Source organism: Coffea arabica, chromosome 4c, assembly GCF_036785885.1.
Source record: "Coffea arabica cultivar ET-39 chromosome 4c, Coffea Arabica ET-39 HiFi, whole genome shotgun sequence".
Taxonomy (NCBI): Eukaryota; Viridiplantae; Streptophyta; class Magnoliopsida; order Gentianales; family Rubiaceae; genus Coffea; species Coffea arabica.
This window is the reverse complement of record NC_092316.1, coordinates 5968665-5984966: the sequence shown is the minus strand read 5'-3', so window position 1 is coordinate 5984966 and position 16302 is coordinate 5968665. Positions and strand designations below refer to the sequence as shown.

General features: G+C 39.9%; 2 protein-coding genes across 5 annotated transcripts; both read left to right on the top strand.

Moving 5' to 3' along the window:
• The first annotated feature begins 6705 nt into the window (after nt 1–6705).
• On the top strand, nt 6706–9187 carry LOC113739717 (F-box/LRR-repeat protein At3g26922-like). 4 transcript variants are annotated; one of them, XR_011812958.1, is made up of 4 exons: nt 6706–6920; nt 7068–7118; nt 7517–8744; nt 8907–9187. XR_011812958.1 is itself a non-coding variant. In XM_072045733.1 (3 exons), the coding sequence occupies exons 1-3, from the start codon at nt 6832–6834 to the stop codon at nt 8558–8560; spliced, it is 375 nt and encodes a 124-aa protein (XP_071901834.1). In that variant the 5' UTR covers nt 6706–6831; the 3' UTR covers nt 8561–9187. The 4 variants fall into 4 exon arrangements, 2 of the variants coding, with proteins under 2 accessions (XP_071901834.1, XP_027122827.1); XR_003460303.2 differs by having other exon boundaries at nt 7531–9187; XM_072045733.1 differs by having other exon boundaries at nt 8326–9187.
• Nucleotides 9188–10318: 1131 nt separating this feature from the next.
• LOC113739716 (protein ASPARTIC PROTEASE IN GUARD CELL 1-like) lies at nt 10319–11896 on the top strand. Its single transcript, XM_027267025.2, has one exon. The coding sequence runs from the start codon at nt 10388–10390 to the stop codon at nt 11837–11839; it is 1452 nt and encodes a 483-aa protein (XP_027122826.1). The 5' UTR covers nt 10319–10387; the 3' UTR covers nt 11840–11896.
• The last annotated feature ends 4406 nt before the right edge of the window (nt 11897–16302 follow it).

The window sequence follows — 16302 nt, the reverse complement described above, 5'->3', positions numbered from 1 at the left end:
AGTTATTTCCAAGGGATTAAATCAAGTCACTTCTTAGTGTTAAAGGTTGAATTGAGAATTTTTTTTTTGAAGTATAACGAGGCAACTTGAGTAGTTTAGCCATAATAATCATGGGAGTTGTCAAGCAATTAAGGCCTTCACCATCAAAAGTTTAAAATGCTGACAATCATGATTTAATTCACTTCAGGCTAATTGAGTACATATTTTCCTATAAAATACTAGAATAAAGTCAGGGGCTGCTTGGTTAAAAGGTTTGGGAATCAAATAATGGAATGAACCCCTTATTTGTTACTTGGGTTAAGTCTATTGGAATGCAATTTCTGGAATCATTTCTAAAAAATCGGACTTTCACCATTCCTGAGTAAATTGGGAGGTTTTGGACAAAACCCCCAACTCATTCCCGAGCAAAAACATTTATGACGAACCTACCCTCTTTTTTTTTTCATTACACTCCGCACCTTCTGTTCTTCTTCTTCATCAGATTTTCTACCGCTTCTACTTCACCGATTGGACAACCATAATGATCAGTGGCTTTCGACTCTCCTTGGACAACGAATTCTAGAGTTGAAGAGTCTTCTACTAGGGTGAATTCCTTGATCCCAGGTCAGTGGATTACAAATTCCCTTGCCTCTTCAATTTTCTTTTCGTATGCAAGCTTTTCTCTTTCTTCTTCTCTGTTTTTTTCAGGCTACTCACTGGGTAACTGAAAATAAAGAAGAAAAGAAGGGAATCTGATACAATAACACTAACTGGACCAAAATGCTATGCTCTGGACCCATCACCTTCTCACTTTTATTCCACTCACGCTACACAATCTGTCAGTTTTGCAAAAAAGTCTTCCTTCCATGAATTCATATTCTTTTGTCACAAAATCCAATAAGAAATTATTTCCGCAACAAATACACGATTATTGGTAAGAATAATACATGTTTTTAATCCATGTATTTTGTTGTAATACATGTATTTTAATTCACCTACTTCAACAAATACATTATTTTGTTCTTTTTTTTGGTGAGATAAATGTTAATGTCACTAGATTTGTCATTTTTATTTTTTTAATGTGTTTTCTTGGATTATGCATTCAATGGAGGTCAATCAATTCTTGATCTTTTGGTTATTTGATCCGTGAATACTGGTATAGTTTGGGTGGGTTTCTACATGCCCTGTACCTGTTTGTAAAATTGTCTGCTTGAATAGCTTTCAGTTTCATAGTTATTCGTACATTAGGATTTCAAGTTTCAACCATCAATTTCGTTTGTTTATGCTTATTTATATCTATACATCATTGTGTTTACGGATGTATGATGCATGTCTAGGCCCTTTTAATAAGATCAATTGATGTTTAATGCATTTGAAGATTTTGATGCCGTAATCTAGTTTGGTGAATACTTACGTTTGGTTGTCATATTGTTATGTAGACAAAGATGCCACATTTGCCTATTGAAAACAGAAGACGCAGAAAATATCGAGGGCAAAGCCAGATTTTATCAGGAATGATAATGGTTGTTATTGCACTGTTTATGATGTGGTACCAGTTAATATTCATTCATCTCAAAAGTAGAAGACGCCAAATAAAATCAAAAGAAGAAAAAGTCACTGAGCGCATGCAACACTTATTCAATTTGACTAGGGAGAGTGATGCTTATTGTATTAGCGAACTTCGTATGGATAGACGAACATTTGGGATATTATGTGAAATGATTAGAGACACTGGAGGTTTGAAAGCTACAAGAAACATGTCAATAGAAGAAATTGTTGCCATGTTTGTATATGTTTTGGCTCACCACAAGAAAAGTAGAACAATTTGTGGTTTATTTTAGAGAAGTAGAGAAACGGTGAGTCGTCAATTTAATCTTTGCCTCCTAGCAGTTTTGAAATTGCATACTATATTACTTAAGAAGCCTGAGCCTATTACCGAAGATTGCACAGATGAGAGATGGAAATGTTTTAAGGTAATTCAAACATTAAAATACAATCATTTAATAAAATGTATGTTTTCATCTAAACTATCCAATATAGACATTTTAACTCATTTATATTTTTTATTTTTGTTAAAATAGAATTGTTTAGGTGCCTTAAATGGGACATTAATAGATGTGACACCACCCACCGAACAAAAATCAAGATACCAAACGAGAAAAGGAAGTATTGCAACGAATGTATTAGGGATTTGTTCTCCTAATATGCAATTTATCTATGTCTTGCCTGGTTGGGAAGATTCGGCACATGATGGTCGTGTGCTTCGAAATGCTATCTCTAGACCAAATGGTCTTAGAGTCCCACAAGGTAAACATATATTGCAGTATTCAATACCATTCAATCAATTTTTTTTCGAAAATAAGGTAGTCTAGTATTAATTTGTACATGATTGAATTCTGAAGGTTGTTATTACTTGGTGGATGCTGGATATTGTAATGCTGATGGATTTCTTGCCCCTTATCGAGGGCAAAGATATCACCTTAATAAATTCAATGGTTATCGACCACAAAGACTAGAGGAATATTTCACATGAAACATTCTAAAGCTAGAAATATCATAAAAAGATGTTTTGGATTGCTAAAAGGAAGGTGGAAGATTCTAGCATCCCCTTCATTTTTTCCAATTCAAACACAAGTGCGAATAATTATGGCATGTTGTCTGCTGCACAACTTGATAAGGAAGTTCATGACTTTTGATCCACAAGAATTACTACAAAGTGAAGAAAATGAAAGTGAAGATGAAGACAGTGATGAAGAAGTAGAGTACATATCCACCATTTTGCCAAGTGATCAATGGGCAAATTTTAGAAATAATTTAGCGCATGAAATGTTTGACAATTGGAGGGCTGGACTTAGTATTTAGCTATGAATGGATGTTTAGCTCTTAGACTCATTAAATTTGGATTGACATTTGATGTACTCTTGTAGTGGATTTGTGAATTAGATTGACACTTGATGTATGTTCTTTTAAATTTGGATTGACTTTTAATTGTATGTTCTTTTATGTGTTTTGTTATATTATAAATTTCAGTTATATGCTATTGTGTATCAAAATTAATTGATATATATGGGTTGACTTCTAAATGATAGGATGGAGAATGATGAAATTGTACGTGGAAGAGGGAAAATAAATGTTTTTGGACTGGTGAAGAGGTAAAAGTGCTCATAGAATCATTGCAAGAGTTGGCTTGTGATCCAATGTGAAAATCAGATGGAGGATTTAAAAATAATTATATGAGCAAATTACTTAAAATTATCTTGCGTAAGCAACCTACTTTTACCAAACAAGTCAGCCCACATATTGAATCAAAAGTTAAGTGACTGAAAAATAGGTTCCATGCAATTGTTGAAATGTGCAAAGAAAGTGGTTGTAGTTGGAATGATGCTGAGAAAAAGATTTCTTGTGAAAAACAGTGGTATGATGATTGGTGCAAGGTAAGAAATTGATTACTTTTTACATTCTGATATGTTCTTTTTCAACATTTTATTAAGATTATCATTTATCTTTCTATTCTATCTCTAGACTCATAAGGATGCAAAGGGCCTTTGGGATGTCAAATTTCCATATTTAGGAGATCTTGAAATTGTATATGGAAGAGACAGAGCCACTGGAAATGTTGCTGAAGATTTTGCACAAGCTGTCCAAGATATGGAAGATGTCCAAAATTTGGAGGAAGGAGATGAAGGGCTTGATGTTATGTCAAACTCGGATAATGATAAGGTAGAAGAAGATGAAGTAAATTCCATGGAGCAATCAACTCAACCAAACTCAACAAGCACAAGAAATTCCAAGAAACAAAAGAAACAATCCCTTCCCATTGCAAATGTGTCAAAAAAAATGAAATCTGCATCAACAACAAGGGGTGATCTTGATGCATCATTGCAACTTCTCACCAGCAAATTTGGAGATTTCGTGGAGAGAATTCAAGCTAATTTCACAACTATGGCAGCAGCCATGTCAAATGAGGATAAACGTGAGCAATTGGTCTCCGATAGAAGAGATCAAGTTGTTGCTGAGTTAATGAAACTTGCTTTACCGAGTGGAGATGTAATGAATGCAGCCGACATACTTTCGGAGCAGATTTCCAAGCTTCATGTGTTCTACAATCTTCCTGCAGAAATGAAACGATAATATGTAATTAACCTCCTTTATCCTCCATCTACTCGCTGAAGTAAAATTATTGTTAGCTGGAAAGTGATGATTTGATGGCAATTTCTTTTTGATATGATGATTGTTAGATGGTTATATGATTAGTCTTTTGGAGATTGTGGACATTGAGTGGCACTCTCGACTGGATTAGACAATTGATTTGTATTTGGTATGGTTAGCTTTTGTGATTTGAGTCTCCTTCTTTTGTTCATATATGTAAGGAGTGATCTATTTCATATCATTATCTAATGTAGGAACCACAAACGACTTGTTAATGGAGTAAATTTCCAAAAAGAAAGAGTTTTTAAACTAACTTCCTAAAGGCTGGCAATTTTTGAGTCTCTTCCCAAAGGATGAAAAACACATTCAAGAAATGCGTTCTTCCAAATAAAAATACAACTTTCAAATACGTTATTTTAATTTTCGTAAATTTGTTTAAATAAAAAAAAATTGGTTAAATAGCGTATTAAATACAAAACCTGCTAATTTCCCATAAAGAGCTGGTATCTTATGAGTAATTTCTTTTTTTTTTTAACTTTCACATATTTAATTTATGTTAAATACAAAGCATACTAGTTTTCCTTTGGGCGCTATTTAATCAATTTTTTCCATAAAGAGTTGGTATGTTTTCCATAAAGAGTTGGTACAAAACATACTACAAAATCTGCCAGTTTCCCTTAAAGAGCTGGTATCTTATGGGCAATTTTTTTTTTTTATCTTTCACATATTTAATTTATGTTAAATACAAAACATACTAGTTTTTCTTTGGGCACTATTTAATCAATTTTTCCCATAAAACTGGTACAAAACCTGCCAGTTTCCTATAAAGAGCTGGTATCTTATGGGCTATTTAACCAATTTTTCATATTTAAACAAATTTCCAAAACATATTTGGAAGAACACATTCCTTGGATGCATTTTTCGCCCTTTGGAAAGAGACTCAAAAATCGTCACCTTTTGGGTGATTGTTTAAAAACTCTTTTTTTTTGGAAATTTACTCCTTGTTAATGCAGCTACTATATTTATTTTATGGTATTAATTTTTTTATTATTTATGATTTTCTTATGTTTTATTAAAAAGTTAATAACTATTGTAGTTACAATTATGAAAATGTTAATTTGTCGTATGTGTAATTCTTTTGTTTTAGAAGAATTGTTATATCAGGGGTAAATTTGGAATTTAATTGCATTTAATTCCGAAACACTCATCAAACCAAGCGTCAGGAATTGGAATAATGCTAATTCCAATGTGTGAACCAAGCAAGATATTGGAATGAAAAGTTTTAATTTCAAAACCAGAGTCTATGATTCCAATTACAATTCCAATTCCTAAATTTGAACCAAGCGCCCCCTCAGTTCTACATGTGATGATTGTTCAAGTTGCATAGCCAAGCGTCCGGATACCTGATTGATGATGTGCATTTGAAGCGTACAAGTGAAACGCCAAATTGCACTAGCCTATCAAACGAGTACTTTAGACTATAATCTTTGTTACCGTTCTCATTTTACAATTTCATTAGGTATTGCTTTTCTTAAACCAAAATATGGGTTTTATGAGTACATAAAGTACTTAACATCATATATTCATATGAAAAGAAGTTATCCATTTTATTGCTTTTTGGCTTGCACTTTTTCCTTTTCTAAAAACAAAAGGAAAAAAATTAGGATTTTGGATTTCTTTTTCTCTAGAAATTCCTTGAAGTTTTTCTGCAGAAATTTTTTTTAATATTTTTTATGATCATATTTTTCAAACACTTATTTTTATCTCACATACATCAAATTGATATAGTATATTTTTCTACTAAAAAATCCAAAAATCTATTTTTCAAAAACAAAATTTTCAAATACAATGCTAGAATAATACACAAATAAAAACAACTCAAAAACATCTCATCCATACAATATATAAAAAATAATTCACAAATATACACAAAAAAATTTTTAAAATTGAATTATATAACATTTTCCACCTATCACCACCACTACTCGCCACCACCACCCACCACCATCCCCGCCTACCACCAATACCCCCCTCTCATTTCTTCCTCCCTCAATCTGCCAAAGACCAGATCAAGGTCTCTAGTTGTGACTAGAGGCCGCAATCTAGTCGATACTAGACTTTCTGGCCGCGACCAGATCGCAGCCTTTGGTTGCTGCCAGATTAAGGGGGGTGGGGGCAGGGAAAGGGAAGAGAGAGGGGGAAGAGAAAGGAGGAAGGAGTGGGTGGTGGAGGTGGTGTTGGTGGTTATTTGTGGTTGTGGGTGATAGTATTAATTTTTAAGAAGTACTTTAAAAATATTTTAATTTTAAAAGGTACTCCAAAATATATTTTAAAAATTTATTCAAAAATATCACAAAAAAATTTACAATCAAAATTTTTCATATACACTGTTGCAGTAAAATGTTTTAAAAATATAAAAAAAAAGTAATTAATTCAAACGGAGCCAAAAATATTTTGTCAAGGAAAACTAATGAAAGAAACTAGTAGTCTACTACCCAACTACGTGTATTCACAGTTTCATGCTATGTAGTATCTCTATTCTCGCCACTGGCCATTTGGTCCAGTAGTCATCACCCTCTTTGGTGATGTTGGAGGTCAGGGGTTCTACCCCTGCCTCCCTCATACTTGTCACAATATGTGGCTGGTCTTAGTTGACCATCTCCCCTTACCCCTTACCCCTTCCTCCCTCGTACTTGCCACAATATGTGGCTAATCTTAATTGACCGTCGCTCCCGTCGTCTACATGTTCCGGGAATTGGGGCTAAATTACAGAGGCTATTAATTATTTTCAGGTACTTTTGGTCATCCTTATGATCATGCTTTATTTTCTGCTCAACATTATAATTCACAAAGTCAGCTGGAATTTGCAATCTTCTTATGGCTTGCTTAATTTAAATAGATTTCCTCGCTAACTTTATAACATTTACTGATATAATCAGGTTCGCCTTCGGGATTCAAAGTCTTTGCCGGCTTGCCCTTCATGGAATCAGGTACTCTTTGTAAACTTTCTTTCTATAAATGCTTCAGTTGCTTAATTGTAATAATCCTGCACCATTTAGTCTGATTACTTTATAATCATGAATGGATGAAGACTTTTGATTTTGATTAGCATATAATTGTAGTGAATCAGCACGTTGGAGTTCGAATTTGTGTATGGTCGTCAATAAATAAGGAACTGTTTGAGTTTCAAATTAGCGCATAACTTTGATAATCCAGCACGTTTCAGTTCATATTAGTGTATAATTATGAATGAATAATGAACGTTTGAGTTCTAATTGGTTCTGTTTTGATTATCAAGCATATTGGAGTTGGAATTAGTTCGTAAATGAGTGACAGATGAAATTTGAGTTCTAACTGGTCAATGAACGCTTTTGTTGGTTAATAATAGAGGAATGTGAGCAGGAGAGATCTGGTTTGGAGATTGCCCCTTTGGACTTCATCTCGCGGTTGCCTGATTCCGTGATTCATCACATTTTATCTTATCTGCGTGCCAGAGATGTTACCTCTACTGCAATATTGTCAAAGACTTGGAATCGCACCTGGTCCACTTATCCTTATCTTGTATTCCACTTTTTCTATGATAATTCAGTCACAGAACAAGAGCAAGTTCTTGGTGACTTGCATATAAAAAAGCGAAAACATGATTTCTTGATTCTTGCTGGAAATTCCATTTGTCGGCGCTTGCAACTAGATTTTTGCGTACAAAGATTTCAATTGTATATTGACTTCCCTGATATGGAGTTGTTGATGCCTAATATGGACCAATGGATTGGTATAGCAGTAGACAGGACTGCTCCAGAACTTGCTGTTTGCATTGATAGTTTGTCGGGCTCAGATAGACATTTTTAGCGTTCCGCAATCGGTTTTGCTCGCTAGCTCGCTAAAAGTTTTAAGCTTATGTGGTTGTAGATTTGAGAGTGGATTGGATATCAAACTTCCACATCTACAGAAGTTTTCTTTATCTCATTCTTGTTTCACCGACAAGTTTTTATTTCACCAAATTCTCTCTGGGTGCCCCGTGATAGAGTATGTGAAAGTGTCATTTTGTAAATGGATGGACACACTTCTCTCAGTTTCAAGTTTATCTCACTTGAAGTATTTTGAGTTCCTGTACTGTGATGGGATTGATACTGTTCAGATAGATGTGTCTGATCTTCATACTTTTTCGTTTGCACCATCCTTGGGAAACTGGCCCAGAAGTGTTAACCTGGCTACTTGCAAAGCACTGAAGGAGTTGAAACTCAGTGGGGCAGGTGACACAACTAACTTTGGGCACCAGGCGCTGACATTTCAAATCCAGGCCCTTGAAGCCTTAGAGTTTCGAAGTTGCCATGGGTTGGGGAGTATCAGAATTTCAAGCCAAAGGCTTCAGAGACTGGCCTTTAGAGATTGTCGCACTTTTCAGGTGCTGAAATTGACACTCCAAATTTAGAGTTTTTTTAATGCTGCAACTGTGACAATCCTTTCATTCCCATCAAAGCCTCTGATGATATCAAGATACACTTAAGATTTTCCCTTAGTGGAAAAACGGTTGATTGGGTGGTTAAACCGAATCAATTTTTGTCGAGTTAAGATTTTTTCAGGATCTCAAGTTTATCGTCTATCATCATTCTAAGGTACACTCTTTTCTATTCCTATTCAGCTTTGGTGATCTTTAGTAGTTTTATCCTCTTCTTTCCTTAGAATGCTATTGACTTCTTGAGAATGAAGAAGTGCATGTGCACAGCTATGCTTTTAAGCGCATATTGCATTTTCATTTTTGGAGCCTATTTTCATAGGTTTCTGGGGATCAGATACCTCCAGTCACATGTTCCTGCATGGATCTCTGCATAACAGATATGTTATACCAGTTTGGTAGTATTTGAGTCTCTCTTGGATGCAAAAGAAAAAGGATGAATGCATACTGCTATGTACTTTCTAATTGCCTTGAATCCATCTGTACAGATGAGAAAAGTATGTTATTCACCTTTTACTTTCTTAGACTTGAACTTCAGAGAAATGTGTCTTTTTGAAACATTAGATTATTCCTATTTTATTGTCTTTGATCTCGATTTTTCAACTTGATGCTTAGTTCCTTGAAGGCAATTTTTAAATAGGGACCATTGTGGTCATCTTGCATCAGTAGGCTGACTCCTGGAAACAATTAATACTCCTGCAGAATTATGTTAGGCAGCGTTACAAGTGTGTTCAACTGCAGAATTATTGAGAACTTTGCTGGAGAATTTCATCAAAATACAGAAAAAAGCGGAAAATGGGAACCTAACCTACCGTCCATTAAATTTTATGAATCTCATAAGTTTCATATTCCTAATAAGAGAAACAAATGATCCTAGGCCAAGGCGTTCCCACGAAGATTACAACTCTACAAACAGCATTTTTTTCGTTTCTTTTTCTCAAAATTTTTTTAATTTCAAAACTTTTATGAATAACAATCTTTGGTCAAAAACTCTATAAACAGCCAGAGCTTGTATATAAAAGGAAAAAAAAAAGAAATTCTAAATTCCTTACATATAAAAGGAAAACTTTGGTTATGTTATACAAAAGCCTCTCGAATATTGCACAGGAAACTTTTTATATGGACCTGGTCCAAATGGCTGAACTTGTGAGCTTAAAGAGCCACATCCTTGTGCCCGCACCTCTTTAGGGAAAGAATTTGCATGTAAAGCCCTTAAAGAATGCTTTACGAAAAATTATTAGCAATCATATTTAACTTTAGATAACAAAGCCGTGATTACAGGAAAAAGAAGTCACAGTGACCCTGCAGTCATATTGAGTTGGCCATCACATTAATCGTGCGATGGGAGGTTAAGGTTTCAAATCTTATCTCCCATCAACGTGTCTTTATATGAGATTTGTTCTAAATTCATACGACTGCATGGTATACCCGTCTAATCTGATGGCAGTTCAATTCCCGTTAGATTTTCCCAACTTAATTGGGCTATTCTATGATGGTAGTTCAGTCTCATTTGGCCCATCTATCTTGAAAAACATTTGTATGTGTCAGTGGTTATTTGAACGTGAGAAATAAAAAAGAATTAAAATATAATTTTTGTGAAAAAAATAATAATAATACAATAAAAAATAAAATTGGGGTAGAACAGAGTCATACTGGAAACAAAAAATATATAATAAAGAAAGACCAAAGTTTTCTACTGTGATCGAACATTTGAACTTATCCGGATCCGTTAGTTGTATCCTAAACCAAAACAATGTGGACGCAACTTCATCTCCCAAACTTCTCATCACCAAAACCACAAACATGTACATGGCTCGAAAAGCTCAAAGGCCATTTCCTTCCATTAACATCTTCATCATCCTCTTCTTCTTCTTCTTCTCCTTCACCCTCAGTCCTTTTTCACCTCAAGTTGTCTCTGCTTCAGCTTTTAAGAGGCTTCAACTCTTCTCAACAGAAGAAGCTCAGCCTAGCTCAACCTCCTCCGTCTTGTCACTCTCCCTACATCCTCATTCCTCCATCATAAAGCTGCCATACGACAACTACTCTGACCTGGTACTCTCCCGACTCGCGAGTGACCGAGCCCGAGCCAAGCTCATCAACTCCAACATCGAACGGGCTGTCTCCACCTTCAACCGCCGTCATGCTGTTAAACCGGACGTACAAGTCCAGCCGGAGGACCTCAAAACTCCACTGACTCATTCTGAGGGAGGGTACTTAGCTCGGATCGGAGTGGGCCAACCCGTGAAAGAATTCCACCTGATAGCGGATACGGGTAGCCAAATCACCTGGCTCCAATGCCTGCCCTGCGATCCATGCTACGAACAATCCGACCCGATCTTTGACCCATCCGGGTCTTCATCTTTTAGTCCTTTATCCTGTGCATCGCAGGAGTGTACCTCCCTGGAAAAAAACCAAAATTGCAAAGCTGACCCGTGTACGTATAAAGCGTCGTACGGAGATAACTTCAGTAGCATGGGCGAATTCGCCACCGAAACGGTGTCGTTTGGAAGTTCGGGCTCTGTTGACAAAGTAGCCATCGGGTGCGGGCATACGAACCAGGGCGGGTTTGGCGGGGCAGCTGGGATACTTGGTCTTGGGGGCACTCCTGTAGGCTTCCCGTCTCAAATTAGAGCGACGTCGTTCTCCTACTGCCTTGTGGATATGGACTCGAACTCGTCCTCGAGTCTTGAATTTAACTCAGCTCCACCTGGTGACTCAGTCCTCGTTCCCTTGATAATTAACCCAAGAATTGAGGCTTATTATTACGTGGAACTCACGGGGGTCACTATTAATGGAGAAAAAGTATCCATCCCGGCATCAGATTACCAAATAGGCGAAGATGGACGCGGGGGAATCTTAGTTGACTCGGGCACCGCGATAACTGAGTTCCCAACTCAGGTCTATAACTCGGTCCGCGATACGTTTGTTAAGTACGCTCGAGCCTTGCCTCCCGCGAGCGGGTTCGACTATGGTCCAGTTAAACTTGACACTTGCTATGATCTATCATCTGAACCCACAGATGGCTATCCAACGATGTCGTTTGAATTCCATGGGGGCAAAACACTGTCGCTGAGGCCTGCAAATTATTTGATTCGTGTTGATACCAGTGGCAAGCACTGTTTGGCTTTCACCGGCAGTTCGGAACGGGTGTCTTCGGAACGGGTGTCAATAATTGGGAACAGACAGCAGCAAGGGATGCGGGTCACTTACGACCTTACCAATAAGTTGATTGGTTTTAGTCCGAATCAATGTTAAGACCATGAGCACCGTCTCTTATTGCTAGTACGAGAATATATTTGATTTGAACCAAAATACTGTCCCTTCCTTCGAGAGGACATCCGAAGAAATTGGAACCAAAATATTAGTAAATTCATACTAATACTGCTTGGTTTCAGATTTTACAAAATCAGATTAAGATTTAAAAAAAAAAGACTATAGAGAATAATGAGAATATTAGTAAAATTTATTTTTTTGATTGATTATGAAATTTAGTTTTTTAATATTAAAAATAAAAAATTTGTATAATTAAAATAAACAAAAATATCAAAAAAATTGATTATCTAACGTCAGAATCCATAAATATATAGCTAAAGTAATCAATCAAGAATAAGTCTTTAGTAACCTAGGACAAGCGATTATGGGATAAATTTACACTAAATGTAATAAGAATCGTGTAAACTAATTTGTAACAGACAAAACTCAATTTTGAAATTGTTGGGGCGACAAGGACAATAGAGGTCCAATGCTTTTTGCCAGGTTTGGACATCGCATCAGTTTGTTATCCCCACCAAATTATTTGGCTGGACGTTCACATTATTTTCCATCTCCACTCGTCGGAATGTCAAGTAACACCGGTACAAAGTTAGTCTAATATAATTCGGTTTCTGATATGATCGATGAAGATTCCTCCATTTCAATGCTTTAATATCCATATCGTTGATTTCTGCCTTACATGTTCATAGTGCTTTTCTTATTAAAAGTTCCGTCAATTGAGTGCCTTTTTTCATCGGTTAACTTAGTCATGAAAACATGATAATGAACTTGAGAAATTTATAAAAATTTTGTTTTAATAAATATATTTTGTACACTGACAGCGTACGTATATATTAACGAATTTAAATACATGTTATAGATATAAAATTTAAAACGTACATGAGTCATGCATCTATACATGATCAGATATACATTAGATAAGAAAAATAATCGTTCTTTCGATTAGTAAACACGGTATATATGATGTACTTCGTTGATAGTCGACATCGTTTTGGGGGAACTATCAGGAAATCAATTACTTGGCAAGGAGGGAATTGTACAACCATTCCATTCCATTCGCTGTTTCATTTTCCACAAAAATGCTTGTGATGTGACTGCCAAAACCAGATCCGAGCTGGGCTGTAGCGAACCGAGCTGGTCAGGCGCAGCTAGCCTGAGAGAGGGAGCCGAGCTGATGTACCTGCGAGGAAAGGTCAGGGGCGGGACTGGCGTCCCTGGGATAACTCCGACGGTCAAGTTAGTCAGGCTTGTCCACAGAGTAATAGTAGAGAATACTTGTGTATGCGTACCTTGTATTGTCCCTAGGCATGGTTTATATAGGGTAGAGTGGGTTGTAGTTTCCTTGTGGAAGTCAGAATCCCCGTAGGGTTCGGAGTCTTCTTAGGGTTTCGTGCGGCGGGTCCTACAAGTTCGGAGGCGGCGGCCCATAGGCCCATCTCAGGGATCGACAGGTAAGGCCGAGCTGGCATCCACATGCCGAGCTAGCGCCTACGAGTCGTGAGGTCTCCACCGTCGACCTGACGCGCACAACCTGCCGAGCTGACACGTGTCACGTGCAGATTTGCCCCACCACACTAGCCCCCTTGAGTCTAGAGTCACTGATGAGTCACGTGGGTTTAGACCAAACTTCGAAGCATCACGTCGGCTTCGTGCGGGACCCACGATCCCACGATCACGTACCTCCTCCGAAAAACTGCCACGTCCGCCTTCGTAACTGTCATTTCAAGGGTCACGTCCTTTATGATGGAGGTTTGTCAGCTCAAGCGTCTTCCAAGGTAACCGCCCCCTTGCAATAAGTTTGAATTTCTTCCTCAGGACTCTTCGGCTTCCCGCCCAGGGAGCCTATAAATAGGCCCCACCAAACGTCACTTTCAAGCCTCCCCTCTCATTTTCTCTTCTCCTCCAGTCTTCTCCAGCTCGCTCCGCATTCCGTGAGGTCGTCCGCGTTCAGATTTCTTGAACTCCTGGACGCCCTGCTGACGCCCCTCTTCCCTTGCCGCCTCCACCAGCTCGGCAGATTTTTTCTGCTCTGCCTCCAAAGTCGCAGCCAGTTCGGCCGCTTTCTTCTTTTCCAGTTCGCAGGAGGAGTTGGCATCTGCAAGTTGCTTCTTTAGGGTCTCCAGCTCGGTCTCTGCAGCCTCGAGCTGGCTGGACAGCTTCTCTTTGGCAGCGTCAACCTGGGACAGGTTGACCCCCATGTTCTCATATCGCTGAGCCAGCTCGGCCCCCGTAACATTGAGCTGCATATTAGTTACAGGATAAGTAGGCAGCAAAACTCGAAAGGGTGCCAAAGAAAGTGCTAGTTAAGAAGCTACCTGGGTGGTGCTGAGGTAGAAGTGCTCTAGCAGCTCAGCATTGGTGGCAAGTTGGATGAAGTGGTGATCGCGGGGGAGTACAGCGCCCTTGACGAGCTCCTTCGCCACTTCAGGGAACTGAGCTCGGTCGTTCACCGACAGCCCCCACTTCGGGCAGAAATGGAGGGGGTGTGGGTGTGAGCCCAGTTCGGTAGGGGGCTTCATGGGAATTACATTCCTCATACGCCACATAGCAGGGGGAGATTGTGACGAGGCCTGCTGCTCGGCGGAGCTCACCCCGTAATGAGAGGCAATGGCAGTAGAGGGCTCCTCCTGGGACTGGGGGGAAGCCGCCTCTGTCCTGGCCTTCTTGGCCGTGGACTTCTTTCTTTTCTTCTTTGATCCCTCCCCCAGTGAAGACTGAGCGGCAATTTGGGGAGTGGACACAGGTGGAGGTGGAGGCACCGTGCTGCTCGGCGCTGTGGAAGGCGCAGGAGTTGGCGTGCTCGCGCTACCAATTCCGCCAATGTTCAGCAGCTGGGAAAACCTCTTCACTGCAGGACAGAAACACTTAGTCAGTTAGGATGGTGTGGACTCATGAAAAGGAGGAAGTCGAGAAAATTACAAGCTGTCAGCTCCTCGGGGGTGATAGGTCGGAGATCGGGGGCAGGGTCGTTCACCTCTGCTCGGATTAGCCCCGCCGACCAGAGTTGGGCATTGTTAAATTCCTTCACCTTCAGTTGAGCTTCCGAGCTGACCAAGCGGTCTAGCTCGGCCTCGGGCAGGGGAGAAGGGATTGGATCGGTCACCTGGGTATCCTCCCTCCAAGTTAGGGGAGGAAACCCAGTATTCTTCACAAAAAAGAACTGGGCTTTCCAGCCCTTGATGGAAGAAGGCATATGAGTGAACAGCTCGCGGGTAGGGAGTTCCCCTCCGCTCCTGCGAGCGAAGTAGAACCAACCATGAACTGGGCCGCTTACCTTCATCTGAAAGAAAGACCTAAATAGGTCCAGAGAATAAGGGATTTCAAGAGCTCGACACAAAATAAAGAAGCCGAGGATGGACCGAATGGCGTTGGGAACGACCTGGGTGATTCAAATGCCCCAGAAGGTTAGGATGTCATAAAGAAAGTAGGGAATGGGAAGGCGAAGACCAGCCACGAGCTGATCCCTGTAGATAGCTACAAACCCAGGGGGAGGTAGGCAAGCATACTCCCCTGGCCGGGCTGCCCTAGCCTCGAACTGGGGAAGGATGTCATACCTCTCCACTAGCTCATCTACGTCTCCCTGGTCGAGAAGGGGGGGAATAATTTCGACTTCTCCAAAGTCGATGTCTGGCCCCCTAGGGGGTCCTGCCCTAGAGCGAGCTGGAACTACCTCCAGAGGAATCCCTGGGACAGCAGCTCCAGCCCCGGGCTGAGCAGATGGGCCAGGTTGGTCCATGGCTATAGCAAGAGGTGGGGCAGGGGGAGGAAGGTATTCAGAATCAGACGAGCTGGAAGAAGAGGAGCTGGAGGAAGGTATTTCTATGAGTGCAGGTCGGGTAATCCTACGCCTAGGTGCTGAGCTGGTAAGGTCTGAGTGTGTGGAGGAAGACGACATAAAAGGAAAAGGAGGACTTACTGGTGGATAAAGGAGAAGAGCTGGGATGTGCTTAGAAGGTAATCCTACTCTCGGACGACCTCACGGAATGCGGAGCGAGCTGAAGAAGACTGGAGGAGAAGAGAAAATGAGAGGGGAGGCTTGAAAGTGACGTTTGGTGGGGCCTATTTATAGGCTCCCTGGGCGGGAAGCCGAAGAGTCCTGAGAAAGAAATTCGAACTTATTGCAAGGGGGCGGTTACCTTGGAAGACGCTTGAGCTGACAAACCTCCATCATGACGGACGTGACCCTTGAAGTGACGGTTACGACGGCGGACGTGGCAGTTTTTCGGAGGAGGTACGTGATCGTGGGATCGTGGGTCCCGCACGAAGCCGACGTGACGCTTCGAAGTTTGGTCCAGACCCACGTGACTCATCAGTGACTCTAGACTCAAGGGGGCTAGTGTAGTGGGGCAAATCTGCACGTGACACGTGTCAGCTCAGCAGGTTGTGCGCGTCAGGTCGACGGTGGAGACCTCACGACTCGCAGGCGCTAGCTCGGCATGTGGATG

What these genes read in the sequence shown, in the direction of transcription:
- LOC113739716 (XM_027267025.2), top strand. Translation starts at nt 10,388, where the DNA reads ATGTACATGGCTCGAAAAGCTCAAAGGCCATTTCCTTCCATTAACATC.